Source organism: Hetaerina americana, unplaced genomic scaffold (assembly GCF_022747635.1).
Source record: "Hetaerina americana unplaced genomic scaffold, ioHetAmer1.1.p SCAF_76, whole genome shotgun sequence".
Lineage (NCBI taxonomy): Eukaryota > Metazoa > Arthropoda > Insecta > Odonata > Calopterygidae > Hetaerina > Hetaerina americana.
In genome coordinates, this window is record NW_027287383.1 from 1,657,306 (window position 1) to 1,674,880 (window position 17,575).

The following is a 17,575-nucleotide window of genomic DNA, read 5'->3' on the forward strand; positions in this document are numbered from 1 at the left end:
GTGCGTTTGGGAAATCATGTTGTCCTATTCCAGAAGGATTTCCTTCTCAGGAGATTTGAAGCCCCGAGACCCTAACTCTTACAGCAACCCCCAAAAAAATGTCGGAGAGAGGTATTAATCGAGTGGAATTAAACCCCAGTCGTACTTTCTGTGGAATTCAAGCCGTTTCTTCTACGGTGAAACCACATTTTCATCAAATTTAGTGCCTAGCGCACGATCATAATAGTGGATATAAGCGTGTCTTTCGAGCTTTTGGCGGCGGCCATTGACCCCAAGATAATAACGCCTGATGTCCGTGATATTGGCTAAGATTCAATTTGAATTAAATCTTGGGAGGAGACGAGCGCGGCGCCCACCTGAAACCCACCGTAGCGTGCCAAAAGGGGTAATTCGAGAGATGCTTTTTCTGCTTTCTAAAAGTGACGCAACTTTTCTTCATTCCAACTCGCAATATTATCACTTGTCCTGGGGAACGTGAAATAATATTTTTTTTAACCGATTTCGGATAATTGTAACTGCAGTGAGTTTCAGTGAACAAAAAAATAGGCACGGTCACCTCGGAGGGAAGTTCACACGGCGACGACAAATGAGAGAACACGCTCGAGAGAGGAAAACTGTTAACTGAATAACAGCGGGCTAACAGCAAGGTCGCGTCGGGATGCATCGCCAGCGTGGTTCAATTTTGTGATTGTCGCAGCCGCGGACAGTGCCCAAGTAGTCAACAGTAAGAATCAATCCATCATTCTGTGAGCGTCGGAATGCAATGCATCGGTCTTTCAACCCCTGATTGACCAAAGTGCCACACGTTTTTGTGACTCAGCTAAATGTACTACCACTCTTTACCCCTTTTGTTCGCTGCCACACAGCAGGATTTTCCGCTTTGACCCTGATAATCGGGCGCTTGTCATATGTCGCCATCATCGATTGAGAATAGCACAGAAGAATATAGAAGTAAACTGGCGGGGATAGGAGCCAAATTCAAGACCTTAATCACACTGCACAAACAAGGGCAGCGGATGGTGTATTAAGAGGAGTAAGAGAGGGCTGACAAAGAAAAAGGACTCACTGCTTGCTTTGAAGATATGGCCTCAGAGCACAATAGAGGTTGGTGTGGATAGAGCGCAAGAGGGAAAATAACTCACGCGAAATATTATTCGGGGACCGCCCGAATCTTGTTATAATTATAATTGGCCCTATATTAACAGCTATAATAATATGATGCACCCCTTTCCTTGTAGAAAAACACTTTTCAGGCTAATACTATGCGGAATCAGCGAAAATACGTGCGCCAGCCTTTGCCTCGAACGACAGCACGAAAATGCAAAATAAACAATTTTTTTGAGAAATCAACGCATTACTTATTTAGCTATTAAAATTTCGCACCAGAATAACTAACATTTGAAACCAGTCTTCTATTCAAAGGCCGTTTTGATTAGCGGAAGTAGGGCCCACCTGTTTATCAGCCATTCGTCACGCGAAATCCACAAAGGAGTTCGGAAAGGGAGGGGGAAGACCGCTTGTGTTTTCCCAGAACTTTGAGGCAGTCAGAAATTTTTTTAGCCTGGAGTGACCAGAGACAGCAGGCGCACAGCATGCCCAACCAAACCCTCTAGTCACTGAGCTACCATGCCAACACAATTAGAGGCTGCCGCCGGATTCCGCAGTTTGTTTCCACTGGCATGAAAATTTTTGACTGCATCATTGTTCTTTATATATATATATATGTTTATATATATATATATATATATATATATACTACCTTGATCAAAAAGTTCCCGGAATAACCACCGTGTGGCGCTCCCATCGTTCCGATTTGAGTTCTGTTTTTTTTGTTAAATTGGTACATCTGTTGTTGATATTCCCTTTAAATCTTAGTGTCATAACTTGACATTTGCAAAAGTTACGTAGCCAAGAGTACATCTATCTCTGTGTGTGTTGGCGATTTTTTACAATTGCAGAAATGGATTTAAATTTGCAACAACGAACTTGTATTAAATTTTGCGTAAAAAACGGATTTAGTGGCGCACGGACGTTGGAAATGTTGGAAAGGTGTTTCGGCAACGATTCTCTAAAAAAAAACGGTCGTTTACCAGTGGCACGAGCGGTTCAGAAGTGGTCGTGAGTCAATCGAAGATGATGAACGCAGTGGCAGACCATCGACATCGAAAGTCGGTGAAAAAATTGATAAAGTAAAAGAAATGTTGGTCAATAACCGCAAATTAACCATCAGAGAAATAGCGGAGGACTTGAACATTGCCTATGGATCCCCCCAAGACATTGTGGTTAATGATTTGGGTTTCCGTCGTGTAGCAGCAAAGTTGGTGCCAAAAGACCTCAATTTCATGCAAAAAAGAGACCGTGTTGACGTCGCAAAAGACATGATTTGCGAGGCTGAATCCGATCCCACATTCATCAAAAGGATCATTACTGGAGACGAGACGTGGGTTTATGAGTACGACACGCAATCCAGACATCAGGCAAGTGAATGGCGTTCACCAAATGAGCCGAGACCAAAAAAACCACGTCGTTTTCAGTCAAAAAAGAAGGCAATGCTGACGGTTTTCATGGATTACAACGGTGTAGTGCATCATGAATTTTTGCCAGAAGGCCAGACAGTAAACAAAGAGTATTATTTGGGCGTTATGAGACGTTTGCGTGAAGCAATTCGCCGAAAGAGACCAGAAATGTGGGCAGAAAACTCGTGGATTTTGCACCATGATAACGCACCGTCGCACAGTGCTATCATTATTCGTAATTTTTTGACGAAAAATGCAACAAATACCATCCAACAGCCACCGAATTCACCTAATTTGGCTCCCTGTGACTTCTTTCTGTTCAATCGAGTTAAAAAACCATTACGGGGAACGCGTTTTAGCAGCCGAGAGGAAGTAATGGAAAAATCGCAGGAAGCACTGATGGACATACCGAAAACCGAATATAAAAAATGTTTCGAGGATTGGATCAAGCGCTGGCATAAGTGTGTTGCAGTCGATGGGGATTACTTTGAAGGGGACAATATAGATTTAGATGAATAAACTTGTATTTTTAATTTTCTGAATAAATTCCGGGAAATTTTTGATCAAGGTAGTATATATGGGGTTGCGGTAGTCCAGTGGGTAGAGCTTTGGACTGCCGACCGGAGGGTCCCGGGTTCGATTCCCGGGCAAGGCACTCTGGGCACCAGCAGCTCCACCCAAGCTTTGTGATTTTTCGGGTACCAGGTCTTCCTGGTCTTCCGACCTTCGGGTTGATTACTGTGTTTACGGTTTATATCCGATCGTAGTCTTTCGCTCTACCCCTGGACTACCGCGACCGACACCCATTTGAATGTTAATTTTCAATAACGAGGACTTCTCCGGTTATATCGTTTTTGTTCTTTAAACTTTCCACATTGACCTTTCATCAGAAAATGAAATAGATAAATTACTGAAAAAACAACATCAATGCCTTTATAATTGCTTACACCATTAAAAAAATCCCACACTCGGTATTTTACGACGATAAACGTTTATCTGCATGCGATAAGGCAATAACTTGACATTTTGAAATCATCTGATTGAAATCACACAGTATAAAATGCAATCTCGGAGATACTTTGAAAGGGAACTCATGAAGACATATGACTTCTAAGAAATATTTATGTTTTTCCTGTAAAAACCAACTGTATTTCGCTTATGTTGTTTGTAGGTATTGAAGACAATTTATCTCAAGAATGAGGAATGTCTTAGTAAAGTCAGTGTAAAATGCATGTAGTGCCAGTGTTGTAAAAAATATTTCGAGAATACATTTTTTTAATTACTATGGCACTAATAACCGAAAATCGGGGCTGGATAACAATTAAAAAATGCTTAGTGCTCAAAATATATTACATGTCTTCAACTAAAAAATGTATTGAAGTCGCCACCGAATTCCTACGGAATACTGCCCTTTTTACAATGGCTACTTTAAGAGTTTGCTTGATGTATTAACGAGGCACGAGGGTATTGGGCCCAAAAAATTTAAATTATTCGTCGTAAGTTTATTAATTAACAGTGCCGATATCAACGTATATCGCGCGGATCAATATTCTGGTTATCGGATACCCAAATTAAACAAAGGTAGGCGGTAACTGCCTCAACTAGTAACAGCCTCGACTAACTCCCAGAAAAAAGGTAACTCACGAGCCCGTTGTCTCGGGAATGAATATTACATTGTTTGTCCCAAAAATAGTATGAATGAGGCGATTAGAAAAAAAATATTGCCACAATTGTTATATTCACTTAAAAGTCTTAGAGGCAGCACCCTTATGCGTCCACACACCGCTGTCGGCGAGTTTTCCACGCCCCGTACACCTGGAAGGTGGTGCCCGGAATGCTGCAAAGCTTCCATGTCAAGGTCTGTTGTAACGCTTCCATCAAGCAATGGTGACGTCCTTTCGGCACGGGTTTGAAGCGGGGGAAGAGGAAGAAGTCTGGTGGGGCAATGTCAGGGCTGTAGGGTGGCTAAGGCGTGATCGAGAAGCTCTTGGGAGATCCGTGTTCGAGTTTCCTTTTGTTCGTCCGAGAGCACTCGCGAGATCACCTTCACACACACCTTTCTCGTGCTCATGTATTTGGTCGCAAGTCGATCCAGATCACTTTTAGGGATTGTAAGTTCATCAGAAACCATGCAAACACTTAGTCTGCGATCTCCTGCCAACAAAGCGTTCACTCTTGCAAGATTTTTCTCACTTTTTGCGTTCGAAGGGCGTCCTGAACGTTCAGCGTCTTCGACATCTTCTCTACCCTCCCGAACAAGTCGTGCCACTCCAAAACGCCCGATCTACTACCCATGACGTCACCACCATAAGGTGCCTTGAGCATGTCGTGAGTCTCTCCCGGTTTTGCCCAGTTTCACGCAAAATTTGATGCCGTAGCGCTGTTCCAAACATCGGTTCGTGACGGAGCGTAACGAGTTCACGTTACAGAGGTTTCGCAAACGAACTATCCACATGCGAAAAGGCTGGGAGCCAACTACCACCGGCCTCCAGTCTTTCCTGAGTCTCCCCTCCCTCGAACCTAGTCAGATAAACAGCCGCCCATCCGTCCATCCAGTCGGGAAAATATAAGTACTACTACTTTTGGGATAGACCATGCTGGTTTTCCTTACTCCATGTCCCGAATAATTTTGTTGCAGGTATGCCGAAAATATTTTTACTCACAGGATTCATTCTTAACACACAAGGAGAGATGACACATGCATTTTCCTACATGACATTCACAGGGGTGTCTCTTTTATATAAGATCCATCGTCGCCAGGTACGCATACATACGTAATAAATATACGCCTGATTATAGCAACATGCCCCTTCCACTATCAACCTTTTGCAAGGAAAAGGGTACAGAGGTTATGATGAATTTACCTTTCAACAATAAGTGAGCTCAGTAACTAACTAAAGCGATATCTAGCCATAAAATTAAAAAAACACCGAATAATGAACAAGTATAGTATATGTGATTTGTTATGTTAATTAAAAATTCCAAATTAATTACTCTAAACCCTTAGCGAAACTACGTATTTCCATGAGATCTGTTAGATGACAAAAAAAAAATAAGTATCAAAAAGAGTAGATGGTAACCTGGTTCCCTATCACCAAAAGGCCATTCGATAACTTCCGGGTATTGATTTCTGAACCCAAGGAAGTCATGATATACCACGACGCTAATTCAAAGTCGAGTGAAAACCTTTATCCCTCAACAATGACGTCAATGTGTGTCATAATGAGAGCATTAAACTAAACCGCTCACGCGCGAAAAGCCGCCAAAAAATCGAAGTTCCTGCGGACGCCAGCAATTCTCCGAACCCTAGCCGCACGTCAGCGCGTAAAGCGAGCGCCTCCTACCCAAGGTGACCCCAACTTCAATGGCAATATCTTAAAAATAGTCACTGAACGAACGCCGGCAACACACTTGAACCAGAAAATAGTTGTGTTACGCCAACGGAGAAACTATTTCAATAATCATGGATGAAATTAGTTCTTAATTTGAAGTCTAATCTTGCTACACGATTCACTGCGAGTAATTAATTCAACATATACGTAATGCAGACGGAATATACTGGCGCGGATGACTAACAAAATAAGGGAACGAAAATGGTCTCGTATATTAATTTTCCACCATGGCAGTGTCTCTCAAGTTTTTCTAAAGTTACTCCCTGAAGGCCCTCATAAAGTTGTACTAAAAAACAACACAAAAAAATGGGACGTAAAAGAAATAAAAACATGGGAACAATATTGTCAGCGACCAATAATTACCCCACAAATCTTATCCATGAACTATTTATTCGTTATATTTCAGCATTTACCCACTATTTGCATTTTTATTTAAATCACTGTTTAATGGGTATCGTTTCCATTACGCGACAATTGGTTTGGAAAACAGAAAGTAAATAGAATGAGCTTCAAGTAACTTTCATTTCAAACAATAGGACGAAAGTTAAATGTTATATTTTATAATTAAATCTGAGAGGAACATTGTGATAAAACTGCCGCAGGTAGAGCGGAATAAAAATTCCGCAAAGAGACAGATTTTTACTCAAAGTATTTTCCACAAAGGAGAAATAGATATTAGCTGAAACATATGGAAACCCATTGGTAAGTAATTGATAAGAAATACACTGACCTTGTCGATAAAAATGCAATAGTTAAGAAAGCACCTTCCGTTGCGGAGAAATGTCCTAGGTGAAGGTTATCAGTAATCTCTTGGGAAACGTGGGGATTACTGATGTCATTTTCTAAGAGCGGAAGCAATAACTGTGATAAGAAACTAGTTCACAACCTGTAACCACCGCCCTAAGAGGCAAAAATATATCATCACCCCCACTCAATTCTCAAATCAAGAAAAACCCCTTATGTCCCCATTTGCAAGCAAACAGCACGCAATAAAGTTTACAGAAAACTGCACATTCCCGATTATTTGCACCGAACCAAAGGTAAACTTGGATCTAAATAGGCCTTCGAGGTGCAAGGAGATAAAATCAAGGCGCCGGAGGATGCTCTCGGGAGTACGCTTTTAGAGTTTATTTATTAGACGCTTGAAAAAAGGTTTTTCGCCGCGGAGTGACTGTGGACCCAGCCCCAGGCCCTCCTCATCACCTTAATTAATCTAAACGTGATTTAATAATAATCTTAAATTAAGGTTAATATTTCTGTCAGTAAACGACGAACCGAAAGATCTTGGAAAAACGTTGGGGGAACAGTGGACAGAAAAACCAAAATATGGTTCACAGGAAGGAAGATAAATAGGCGGAGATATTGTCCAATAAACTTTTAACCTGCATATTACGCAGATACTTACGAATTTTTGCGCAAATTTTGTTTCCGTGCGTATTGCACTTTATACCTGCTAACACAAAGGCCTCGGACATGGATCCCGCCTCGGGAACTGGCGCTGCGTTAACTATTCGGCATGGTATTGCCAATGACTATCGAATATTATTTAAACACGGGTGCGATTAGCGTTCGTGAGAACAGAAAAATAAAAAAAAACAAAAAAATTAATTCAAAGCAAAATAGGCAAAAAAAACCTTTTAAAACACTTCAAAATAACTAACACGAAATATAAATAATGATTGTCTCGAAGAAAAAGACTTAGAAACAACTTCCTCAAGTTCTTCGCTCACATGCTAGGTATGCCCTATTTGCATTTTCAGCACTTCAAAATCAGAACAGGCATTCTACCACGAATAAATCTAAGAAAAATCTAAGGAGCCTAAGTATTTCATTTCGCTTTTGCTCCTTGACTCCATTTTAATAGGAAGATTTAAACCATTAAAAATATCATTCAATAAATTCAAATATACACTAAAATGGATGTATACTGCGAGTTTAGATTGGGCGGATGAGTCGCAAGAAAAGAAAACAAATTCGTTCATGAAATGCGGGTAACTAAATATAATATTTGTCAAACGTCTATAAATTTGTTTTTCGCAGGAGGAAAGACAATATTTATAATAACTTCCTCTTAGAGTGACTCGTGAAATTCGAGTAAACAACGGAAATGGACAGGAGAGGTGCAACGTCTACGTGCTGTTGGCGCAAAGTCTGTGTGCTTCCCTCGCCAAAAAGCAGATTCGACAAGATTTTCGGTGGGACTCCAGCTGCTGCTCGGGTCCAGTTTAAGTCTGATAATACTTCTTATGCTTTCAGGCGTATGTATCGTACACATTCCTTAGAACTGATTATTTTCTTTACCCCGGGAGATGCTATTCACTTCATTCATCAATTAAATTACGAAATAAAGGAAATTGGCACTAAAAGGCTTGTATAATAGAGGGTAGGGAAAACGGAAGCAACACGAGAAAAAAAAACAAATGAAAAACTAGGATTCAATAATTCTTTACCATGACGTACATGCCTACGTCTTTTCCGCGGGATATTTAAGCTGCGAGACCTCATACTTCAATGAAATCGAGGCGATTTATGGGTAATTGGATTATAAACTACTCAACAGAGTTTTAATTGTCAACATAGTAATTCCTTTAGTTGCACTGAGAGAAATGTATAGCAAAAATTCTTCCCGTGTATTCCTTGGAGGAAATAGTACGACCTCTGACAGTAAGACCTCATAAAAATTCTTTCATTTCCGCTGGAAATTTCACGCACCTCCGTTCCGAAAACGATTCCAGTTTCAATTCCGAACACCAAACCTACATAAACATCTATTGATGCAAGAATACCCACGCATATAGCTACCAATTAACACGAAATACATTCAATTAGAAATAAACTCCATACCAATACGTACACTATAATCACATTTATAATCATACTTTTACTGTCATTAATTATTGTTGCACGAGGAATGCAGAAAATGTAAAGGATTTATCGCAGCAAATTTCTTGAAAGTGATAACTACGTCAATAATTGAAGGACGCGTTGTGCCGTATATAAAAATTAAATTCATCATTCTCAAATTGAGTAGCTACAGGCGTGATGTGGTGGAAGTGACCTGATCTGATCAGGGGACCTGATGATGATTTAATACATCGAAACCCGGTCTTTTATTAAGTGGAAAAGTGCTACGATCAGCTATTCATTAACCATTTTCACTGGCCATCAATCTTCAGGACTCTCTCTCCAAGCACTCCTATCCACTAACCCTTCCGTAAATGTTTCTCCTCTTCGGCACCCGCCATTGCTGCGTTTATATGTCTCATAAACAACCCAAAAAGGCAAATTAATAATTATTCATTAAAAACTATTTCCAAGTTCAAGTTAACATTATCCTGATTTAATTGAAGCAAAATCAGGATTAGTAATAGACACTAGAGCGCAAATGACTATCTTTCTCTTAAGGTGTTGACAGTCGTTTGAACGAATCTGACCCCTGCAATCCCCCGCCCTGCATGTGTCGAGGAAGTTACCTCGAGACACGCTGCGGACGTAACGGCTCGCCTGGGAGCGCCGAGGAAAAATCCCGCGCGCTCAAGACCGGGTATTATTTTTACCCTGATCCACAGGTTGCTGGATTGTGCGGGGATTGAGGAGCTGATGTGGTGCGTGGGTGAGAGTTTGGGGCGAGGATTTTTTATTATTTTTATAAATCTCTGCGACGGGCGATGAAGTAGAGAGGTCCTACAATCACAGAGAATTCATCCTTAGGAGGAGGGGGCAGGCATTCAAAGAGGGTGTTTTAACCCGGTTTCCCGACGGATATTACGGGTTAGCGGGGTGAATTCAGAGCGGTGGACTCGTTAACTACAGCCGTAATCACGTGAAGGACAATCGACCCTGAGAAGCATGCGGGCACGAGAGCGCTCCGAATTTAGTGAGTTGAGGGAGAGCTGAAGTACGAGTGGAAGAGAAGGCTAGAGAGAGAGGTTAAATGACAGTATGAAGGTTTAATATCAAGAGTGTGACGTGTGCAAAGATTTTTCTAGCATACTCTTAGCTCCGAAGGTCAGAACGAAGAGAAAAAGCGGCAGATTGCAAATCTCTTCCGAACAAAGCCGCGACTAATGGGGGTGGATCGGGTTATAGTTTTCCTAAAAGCCAAAAAACAAATGTTTAAATCACGTTAATTAAGACCACTAACCAAATTGAATATTTCCCAGAGAATAAAACCCTTATGTGGATGAATAAATTTCATCAACCGATGGTCCCTAAAATAGGACCAGAGATAAATGCTCCTGTTCGAGTCACCCATGCAACATAAATCCAACGATCCGGACGAAAGGCAAACCACGCAGCGTTTGCAGCTCATTGCTAGGGGCATGAAAAGGAATCTCACTGTAGTGGGGCGTTGAGGACTATAAAGGGAATACTACCTCAAACAACGTCCTTAGCAATCGCAAAAGAAATACAGTGCTCTGGAAAATGTAGCATCCAATCCATTTATGTGAATGTCGTATCCAGTAGTGTGGGAAACAAGGCCTCAAATACAGGCATGAAATTCTCACATAACCGAGCCGACATCAACAGAGATGAAAAAATGACGACAACCTAAATATAACAGGGGATTTTATCGTAACGTTAAAGGCAGGGAAGTTACCAAATATAATTGGAATGTCAAACGAGAAACCAAAAACCAATTGTATATATGCTTGGTGTAAATGGCGTGGGATTGATTGATGGACACGTATTATGGGGCGTTAGTGATGGAGTAATTTTGCGTCAGACGGAAAGAGACTAGACTCGAGTAGTACTGTATTCCGCATAGAAAATAGGTTGTAGGTTGATGGGTATAGAATTGATTGGTAGAATATTATGAGGGATAAAAATATTTTCCAAAAATATTCCATATCGGCACGCCGAAAGCACGACCGATGGAAACGCTGTCATGCACACGATTTTTTAACGTTAAATCGGTTTTCAATATAACGCGCCACGTCGTTTACTCAAAGGGTCTTATCGTTGAAAGATTCTGCTGGCAACCAAGAACAATATTCAATTTATATTTCAATTGTCCACTCTGAATTAAAAAAAATTCTGCAGTGAATGTGACAGAAATATGATAGAAAATAGAAAAATATTTCTCCCAGAGTCAGTCGTTTCCTTGGAGAACGAAGATGAAAATACCGAAATGGTGACGCCCACTCGGAGGGCTTATTGACGTCATTCGAGAAGCTCGACCTCCCGCAAGGACGTCGTCCTATTGGTGTGAAATAAGCATTCAGGGGTTGCCATCTGCATGTAAGAGGATATCATTGGCGCAAACGTGCGTTTGGCCTAAACGTTAAGCGAGTGAAATATTTTGGATATTTTTCTACAGCTGAAAACCGACGCTATTTATGCCAAAGAATGATCAGTGAAAATGTTGATTTTTCAATTATTGATTAATTTAGAAACTGCGATCTCATTACATTCAAACTAGGACTTAAAATAAACCCGAATTTTCCTAAATTCCATGCATGCCCCGGAGAGGGTTTCCGGTATTCCAAGTTCTAATATTACTAGGGATGCCCCGATGCCACAAAATCTATACACCATCGTTGTATGTTCGCGTAGGAGTCTCACTAAAATCACGAACACACCAAGAGCCAAAAATAGTCAACATTTTTAGTTTCCAAATTCAAGTCAAGTCCCTTTCCCCCATTCCTTTAAAATTTTCTTTAAAGCTGAGGAACAATCCTCACTCCATTAAACATAGAACCACCAGAATGAGGTAAATAATTAGGGCAGAGATATAAACCAATATGTTGTTTGTTTAATGGGAAAAATTGATTTTATTCAATCGCACCAAATATAAAATGATTTGTCCGTTGAAAAGGATTTCCTATATTCGAAATTCCGGAAAAAAATTTCATTATTTTTTTTTATTAAAATAATTTGGACTTTTGACACTATCTCTTTGAAGATTCATAAATTTAAAACATAAGTAATGCCATTTTTAAAATTTAATCGTATTTATATAGCACTACATGTCCAACTTAAGAGAGATACGTTCATGCCTTCGAGAGTATAGTATGTCATATCTATTATCACATAAGTCAAAAATATGCATTTTTGTTTCCAGCAATATATTCGCGTATATCTAAAAATTATGTGGTTTGTGAGTTTTAATTCAGTGAACACACCATTACCCATTACCCAAAAATATGCTCTACGCTGTGGTTTAAATGGCTAACAAGCCTAGCTTAAAGAAAAATATAAATTGATTCGCCTTATTTATCTCATGAAAAAGCAAATATAAACTCTGTCTACGCTCCCCTCTTTCCAAAATTACATTCTCTAAATGTATCTTGAAAGGCAAAAAGACACTGGCACAAATACATTTTCCAGTGGGCAAGACATTTTTCACCATCGTCTTCAAAGTGAAGCCCGAACGTTGGACAAGAATATCCAAAGAAAAATCATCATGAGTGGCAAAGTAAATTAAACAATGAATATTTTAGAGTACTTTGGTTTATTGTGGAGTACTATTGTGAACATTTTAAAAGGTCCTTGGGCAAGGTTGAGATCGTACTTATTAGTACTATTTAAAGTTTGCTATAAACATATATATATATATATATATATATATATATATATATATATATATATATATATATATATATATATATACACACACACATGTATTAAATGTCGCAAAACTAAAATGCACACAAATTAATACATTTAATTACAGACAGAGAAATATTTGATAGGGTACTGTGTCAATTATTTTTTTTAATTTCTCTCCAATATTTTTCGGGACAAGCAAAAGCGGCGAAAATTAATGATGAAAATTACTTTGCCACGTCCTCTACAGTAATTTCTTTTTTAAACTGTTCATTCGCACTCCGTACACTTATGGTGGGGCTTTTCCGAGATAATTCCGAAAAGCAACACCTAAGATTTCGCCTTGATTTGTAAAAAGAATTATGCGCTCGCGATTGTAACAAATTCACTTAATGCTTTGAACCTTATAAATGTGGCAAGACATTCTGGGGTAGAATTAATTAATATTCATAATAAACACCACGTGAGGAGACATTGACGAATCCTTCATGATAGTGAACTTTCGGAGAACATCGATGAATATAATATTACGACAGTATGATGCGATGCAGATCGATTAGATGACAAAAATATTATCGATGATAGAGTGAAGAGCAGGAAACTATTTGGATGAATTTTGGAGAACTCAGAACCAAGATGATGAAAAGGAATCTGATGCCTTACATGAAAAATCTCCTTTAAGAAGATCCTAGTACTCATTGCCTCAGTGACAGTAGCTGTCTGCCAATTTCCTTATTGAAAGTAGACATCATAGATAGTAGCAATGCCTGGAGAGAAGATTGCGATTTCAACTAATCCGTAGCATTCATTCTTAACGAAAAAGGAGGATTTACGATTCACAGGAGTAGTTAAGAGATTTTCGCACCATCACCCAGAGGAAAATTTACTTCAAGGGCAAATAAAACTCAGAATTTTCCACCAGGAGGGTCAAGAAAATAACGCAGAGGATTATAGATTATCAGATGTAGAACTATTTGGTTTAAGGAGAACCGGAGCACGGGAGAACGGAAGAAATAATGACATATATATATACCTCGCAGCATTCGTTGTACGAGTATATTTGCCAGACATCATTGGATAATATCGACTTGAAGAGAAATTTTACTGCTCTTAAGTGCATAGCAGCAATGACAAATTGTCATGATTACTTGTGAGAAGAGCATATAGGACATTTAAAAGACCAATGTCCATTCCGAGAAACTAGATCCGAGATCCCAGAATACCCAGAAACTATGATGACCACATTAATCAACCCAATAATAGGTTTAATAGGAGAGGTTAGCGCGAACCTAATACTAAGCCCAAGGAAGTGTGAAATTCGATCGGCTAGGCGAAGGAAGACAGCCAGATCATTTCCTTGTGCCGCCCGTAGTTTCCCGGGAAAATCTTAGACCCAATTTTTAAAGCTACAAGTCAGTTTATAAATCCTAGTAAATTCTACCCAAAGAATCTGTTGGAGGTAGTCAATTGCGCAGCACTGGTCTCTCCCCCACATTACACAGCATGCAAATTTGAAATTTTTTGATTACATTTAAGACGCATTCTGAGGACTTGTTAATAGGGCTTGGTACTGGGTGAACTCTACCATCACCTACTAAACCGACCTTCGGGTTGATTACTGTGTTTATGTTTATATATATATATACATATATATGTATATATATATATATATATATATAATATATATATATAATATATATAATATATATATTATATATATATATATATATATATATTATATATATATATATAATATATATATTATATATATATATTATATATATATATAATATATATATTTTATATATATATATATATATATATATATATATATATATAAACATTAACACAGTTTATATATATACATTGCAATTATAGCTAACGAAAACTCGACCTTTAGGACTTCTCTACGGCACAAAAATAACACAGTTTACCCTCTGTCAGTCAATGTAAGCGCCCTTAAAATTATTACAATTTAAATTTTTTTCCCAGTTAGTACAATATTTCTACATATCTTATCCGTTATTATATAAATTCACATCTGTAAGGCAATGAATGCCAAAAATAAATAGCTGTAAGAAAGCCTCGGATTAAAAAAACTGTCATTAGCTGTGAAAGTAAAAATAAGGGGAAGCGAAAAATATATTTAATATTTTGGACAATTCGTTGGAAATAGTGAAATTTAAGGATAACAATGGAGATAGCAAAACGAGAAACAAATACCTTTCATTGATAGGATCACAGGATCAAAAATTGTAATTTATCTCAGTATTGATAAGTCATTCATATTTAGTATAAGTACTTTTTAGGGGATGCGACCGACAGCTGAGGTCAGTTGCGCCATTAGGGATGGACAGGAAAGATGAAGAGTGGAGAGAAACCCGGCGTTGGCATTAGCCTGCTCTTAATGAAAGGCACCAAGGGGTCCGCAGCGTAACGTCCCATCCGACGGACAGCGTACTCACTCACAGTGACCTCGACAAAGCACCTCAAGTAGGGATCTACATACCACTGAAAAATATCTGCCGCCTTCGGGATTCGAACCCGGGCCCTCTGGGTGCGTTAATCACCGCACCATTCCGATCCCTTCAAATTCAGGGAATGACGATCGATGCATAGTTTGATGCTAATTATTTTAACATTTTAATCAGTCCTTGAAGAAACGAAAATTATTGTCATATGAGAAGAAGTTGCTTGTTGCTGATTATCTTCCGTGAAACTAGGCCTAACTATTCTGACAGCCAACTTCAAGAAATGCTATTTCTATGACAATATTTCCCTACGACAAAGCAACCATTGGGGTTTTCAGGTGCTACAATAGCCGAGTTCTTATCTCACCATTTTCTCAACCAACAAAGAATCCGAAGCATGACAATAATACATTCCATATTTGCGGGATTCAAACCAGCGACTTTCTCTGGAGACCTTTACACACCAGGATATCGAAAGTCCATACCTTCCAGAAAGTTAACCAACAGTAGGGAGTCATTCAGGAGAGATTCAAATCAGGAGAGATTTAGCGGAGGGTATACGCCTTTATTCCCCCTGCTGTTAAAGATGGGTTGAAGTTGATACTCTCCATGTATTTGTTTATAGTCTATCACAAATTAAGTTTTATTGCAAACCCAGAAGAGTTCTTCATCATACCTTATCAGGGATATAAATCACGCCACCAAATCCCCAGGCCGGCTGTGCTCAATGCTATTAAGAGATGTTTTTGTGCATTAACATCTGTCACACATGGGACCTATTCATACCAGTGCCTAGCTAACTTAATGTAATAGTACCTAGCTGCAATTACACAACAATCAACAAAATTGACCCGAGAAATACATTTTACAATAACTTTTATTATTTAAATAACAACTTGCCTGGATAATAAAGTGATAAAATAACCTCAAAGATAGTAAAGTTTCATCACTTTTTTGTTTCAGTTATCATATTTTCGATTAGATTTCAACCATTTATTGTCAAATAAAAGATTTTTCAATGATTTTTGCTAAAATAGTTATTTTAATAAAATAACTAAGAAATTTCTAGTGTCTACCGATAACTTATGATTACTAATGAAAAACTTATTAGCTGAATCAAGAACGGCGCACAATAAAATCCACAATATAAGAAATTTACCCTGGCAGGTTGTTAAAAAGAATTTTCCCCGATTACCAAAGACTCAAACAGGACATACCGAAAAAATTTAAAGGCTGGGCGTCCGGGAAACAAGGAAATATAGAGTAGCAATACATTCATAACATTTCCGATAGTAAAGTTTCTCGGCCAATGGCAATCACCCATTCATCAAAAATCTAGATTTTCGCGCAGAGTTTTCACACGAAAAAAGTCTTCCCCACGCTAATGCAGGCCTTTCAGTCACCGAGTTCCCAATGGGACTGTTTTGCCGTCAGAGGAAAACATCGATTCAACGATATCCAAGAAATCGGTAGACCGCGAAATATATAACCATAAAATTTCAATTCAAATTAAAGGAAAAGCATATAATTCAAACAGTGGGTAAAACAGCTGCGGAAAAGCTGGAACTAGGTGTTTGTTCCGTTGGCCAGTATTATAATACAAGGATGAGAAACAGCGGCTCTGATGAAAATTACCTTCGCGAATCAGATAAAAAACAAGAAAAGCTGTTTGAAATGGTATAAGGTTTGGTAATCATGCACTCGTTCATTCAATCTTTCGTATTTGTCATATTCTTCAGATTAAACGAAATAGGTCAAGAAAAATTTAAGTCTTTTTATCACAAAAATATATAATCGCGCGTTTTTATCGCACACTTAGCAGCGACAAGCTGAAACTGAAAAAATAAATGGTCATTTCCCCTTTTCAGGATGACGGACACTCAATATTCGAAAATGCGTGATAGCTGATGAAAATCATGTGAAACAATCCCTTTCCGCATCACCATATGTCACTGTGTACCCAAAACATTACAAGAAAAATCCCTGTGAAAATTACAACTAATGTATCCGAGCGTTTCTTGAACTTTCAAAACACTGACTAATTACAATTTACATTAACAACTAAAACATTTATAATAATAACAACACAGAAATCATCAATTCTTAAATAAAATATGACGGTCATATAGTGGATGAAAGCACACTATCTCTCTCCTACTATTATTCCATTTCACATAAATAAACTTTGTCAAATATACTTTTCCCGTTTATAATTATAACAACAGTGACAAGATACATCGAAAATGCCAGTGATTTTTTGCTACACCTTTTACTTATTTAAACTGGGTATTAACAATAAAGATGTCGATAGGAACTTAAAATTATTCAAATGATGTTTAAGTAAAGCTTTCAGTCAGATTAGAGTAGTATTACGCAAGTCAAAGAAGCTCAAAGGAGACGAAGAGAAGTTATGTGGTAATTTTTAACTTACCAAAATCGATGAATTTTTTTATTGACAGAGGCGATGGGTTGAACTGCGAGTAAAAATCTATCATCTTCGAAACGCCCCTTAACGTCCCGGTGATCTTCATGGTGGCAACTTCTGTAACAGCTCCTCGGCCTCAGTTGCGATGAAACTGAACGTACACTTCACGCCCCTCATCAACACACGGCCGCTATCAACGATCAACCTCTACTGCGCTTCCCA

At 38.7% G+C, this 17,575-nt stretch overlaps 1 protein-coding gene across 2 annotated transcripts in view; it reads right to left on the reverse strand.

Moving 5' to 3' along the window:
* Pdk (pyruvate dehydrogenase kinase) overlaps positions 1-17,575 on the reverse strand; it is a 59,474-nt gene extending 41,899 nt beyond the window's left edge. For both annotated transcript variants that reach the window (XM_071596159.1, XM_071596158.1), the window contains exon 1: positions 17,360-17,575. In XM_071596159.1, coding sequence (XP_071452260.1) covers positions 17,360-17,459 — 100 coding nt within the window. In that variant the 5' untranslated portion in view covers positions 17,460-17,575. The remainder of the gene's footprint in view (positions 1-17,359) is intronic.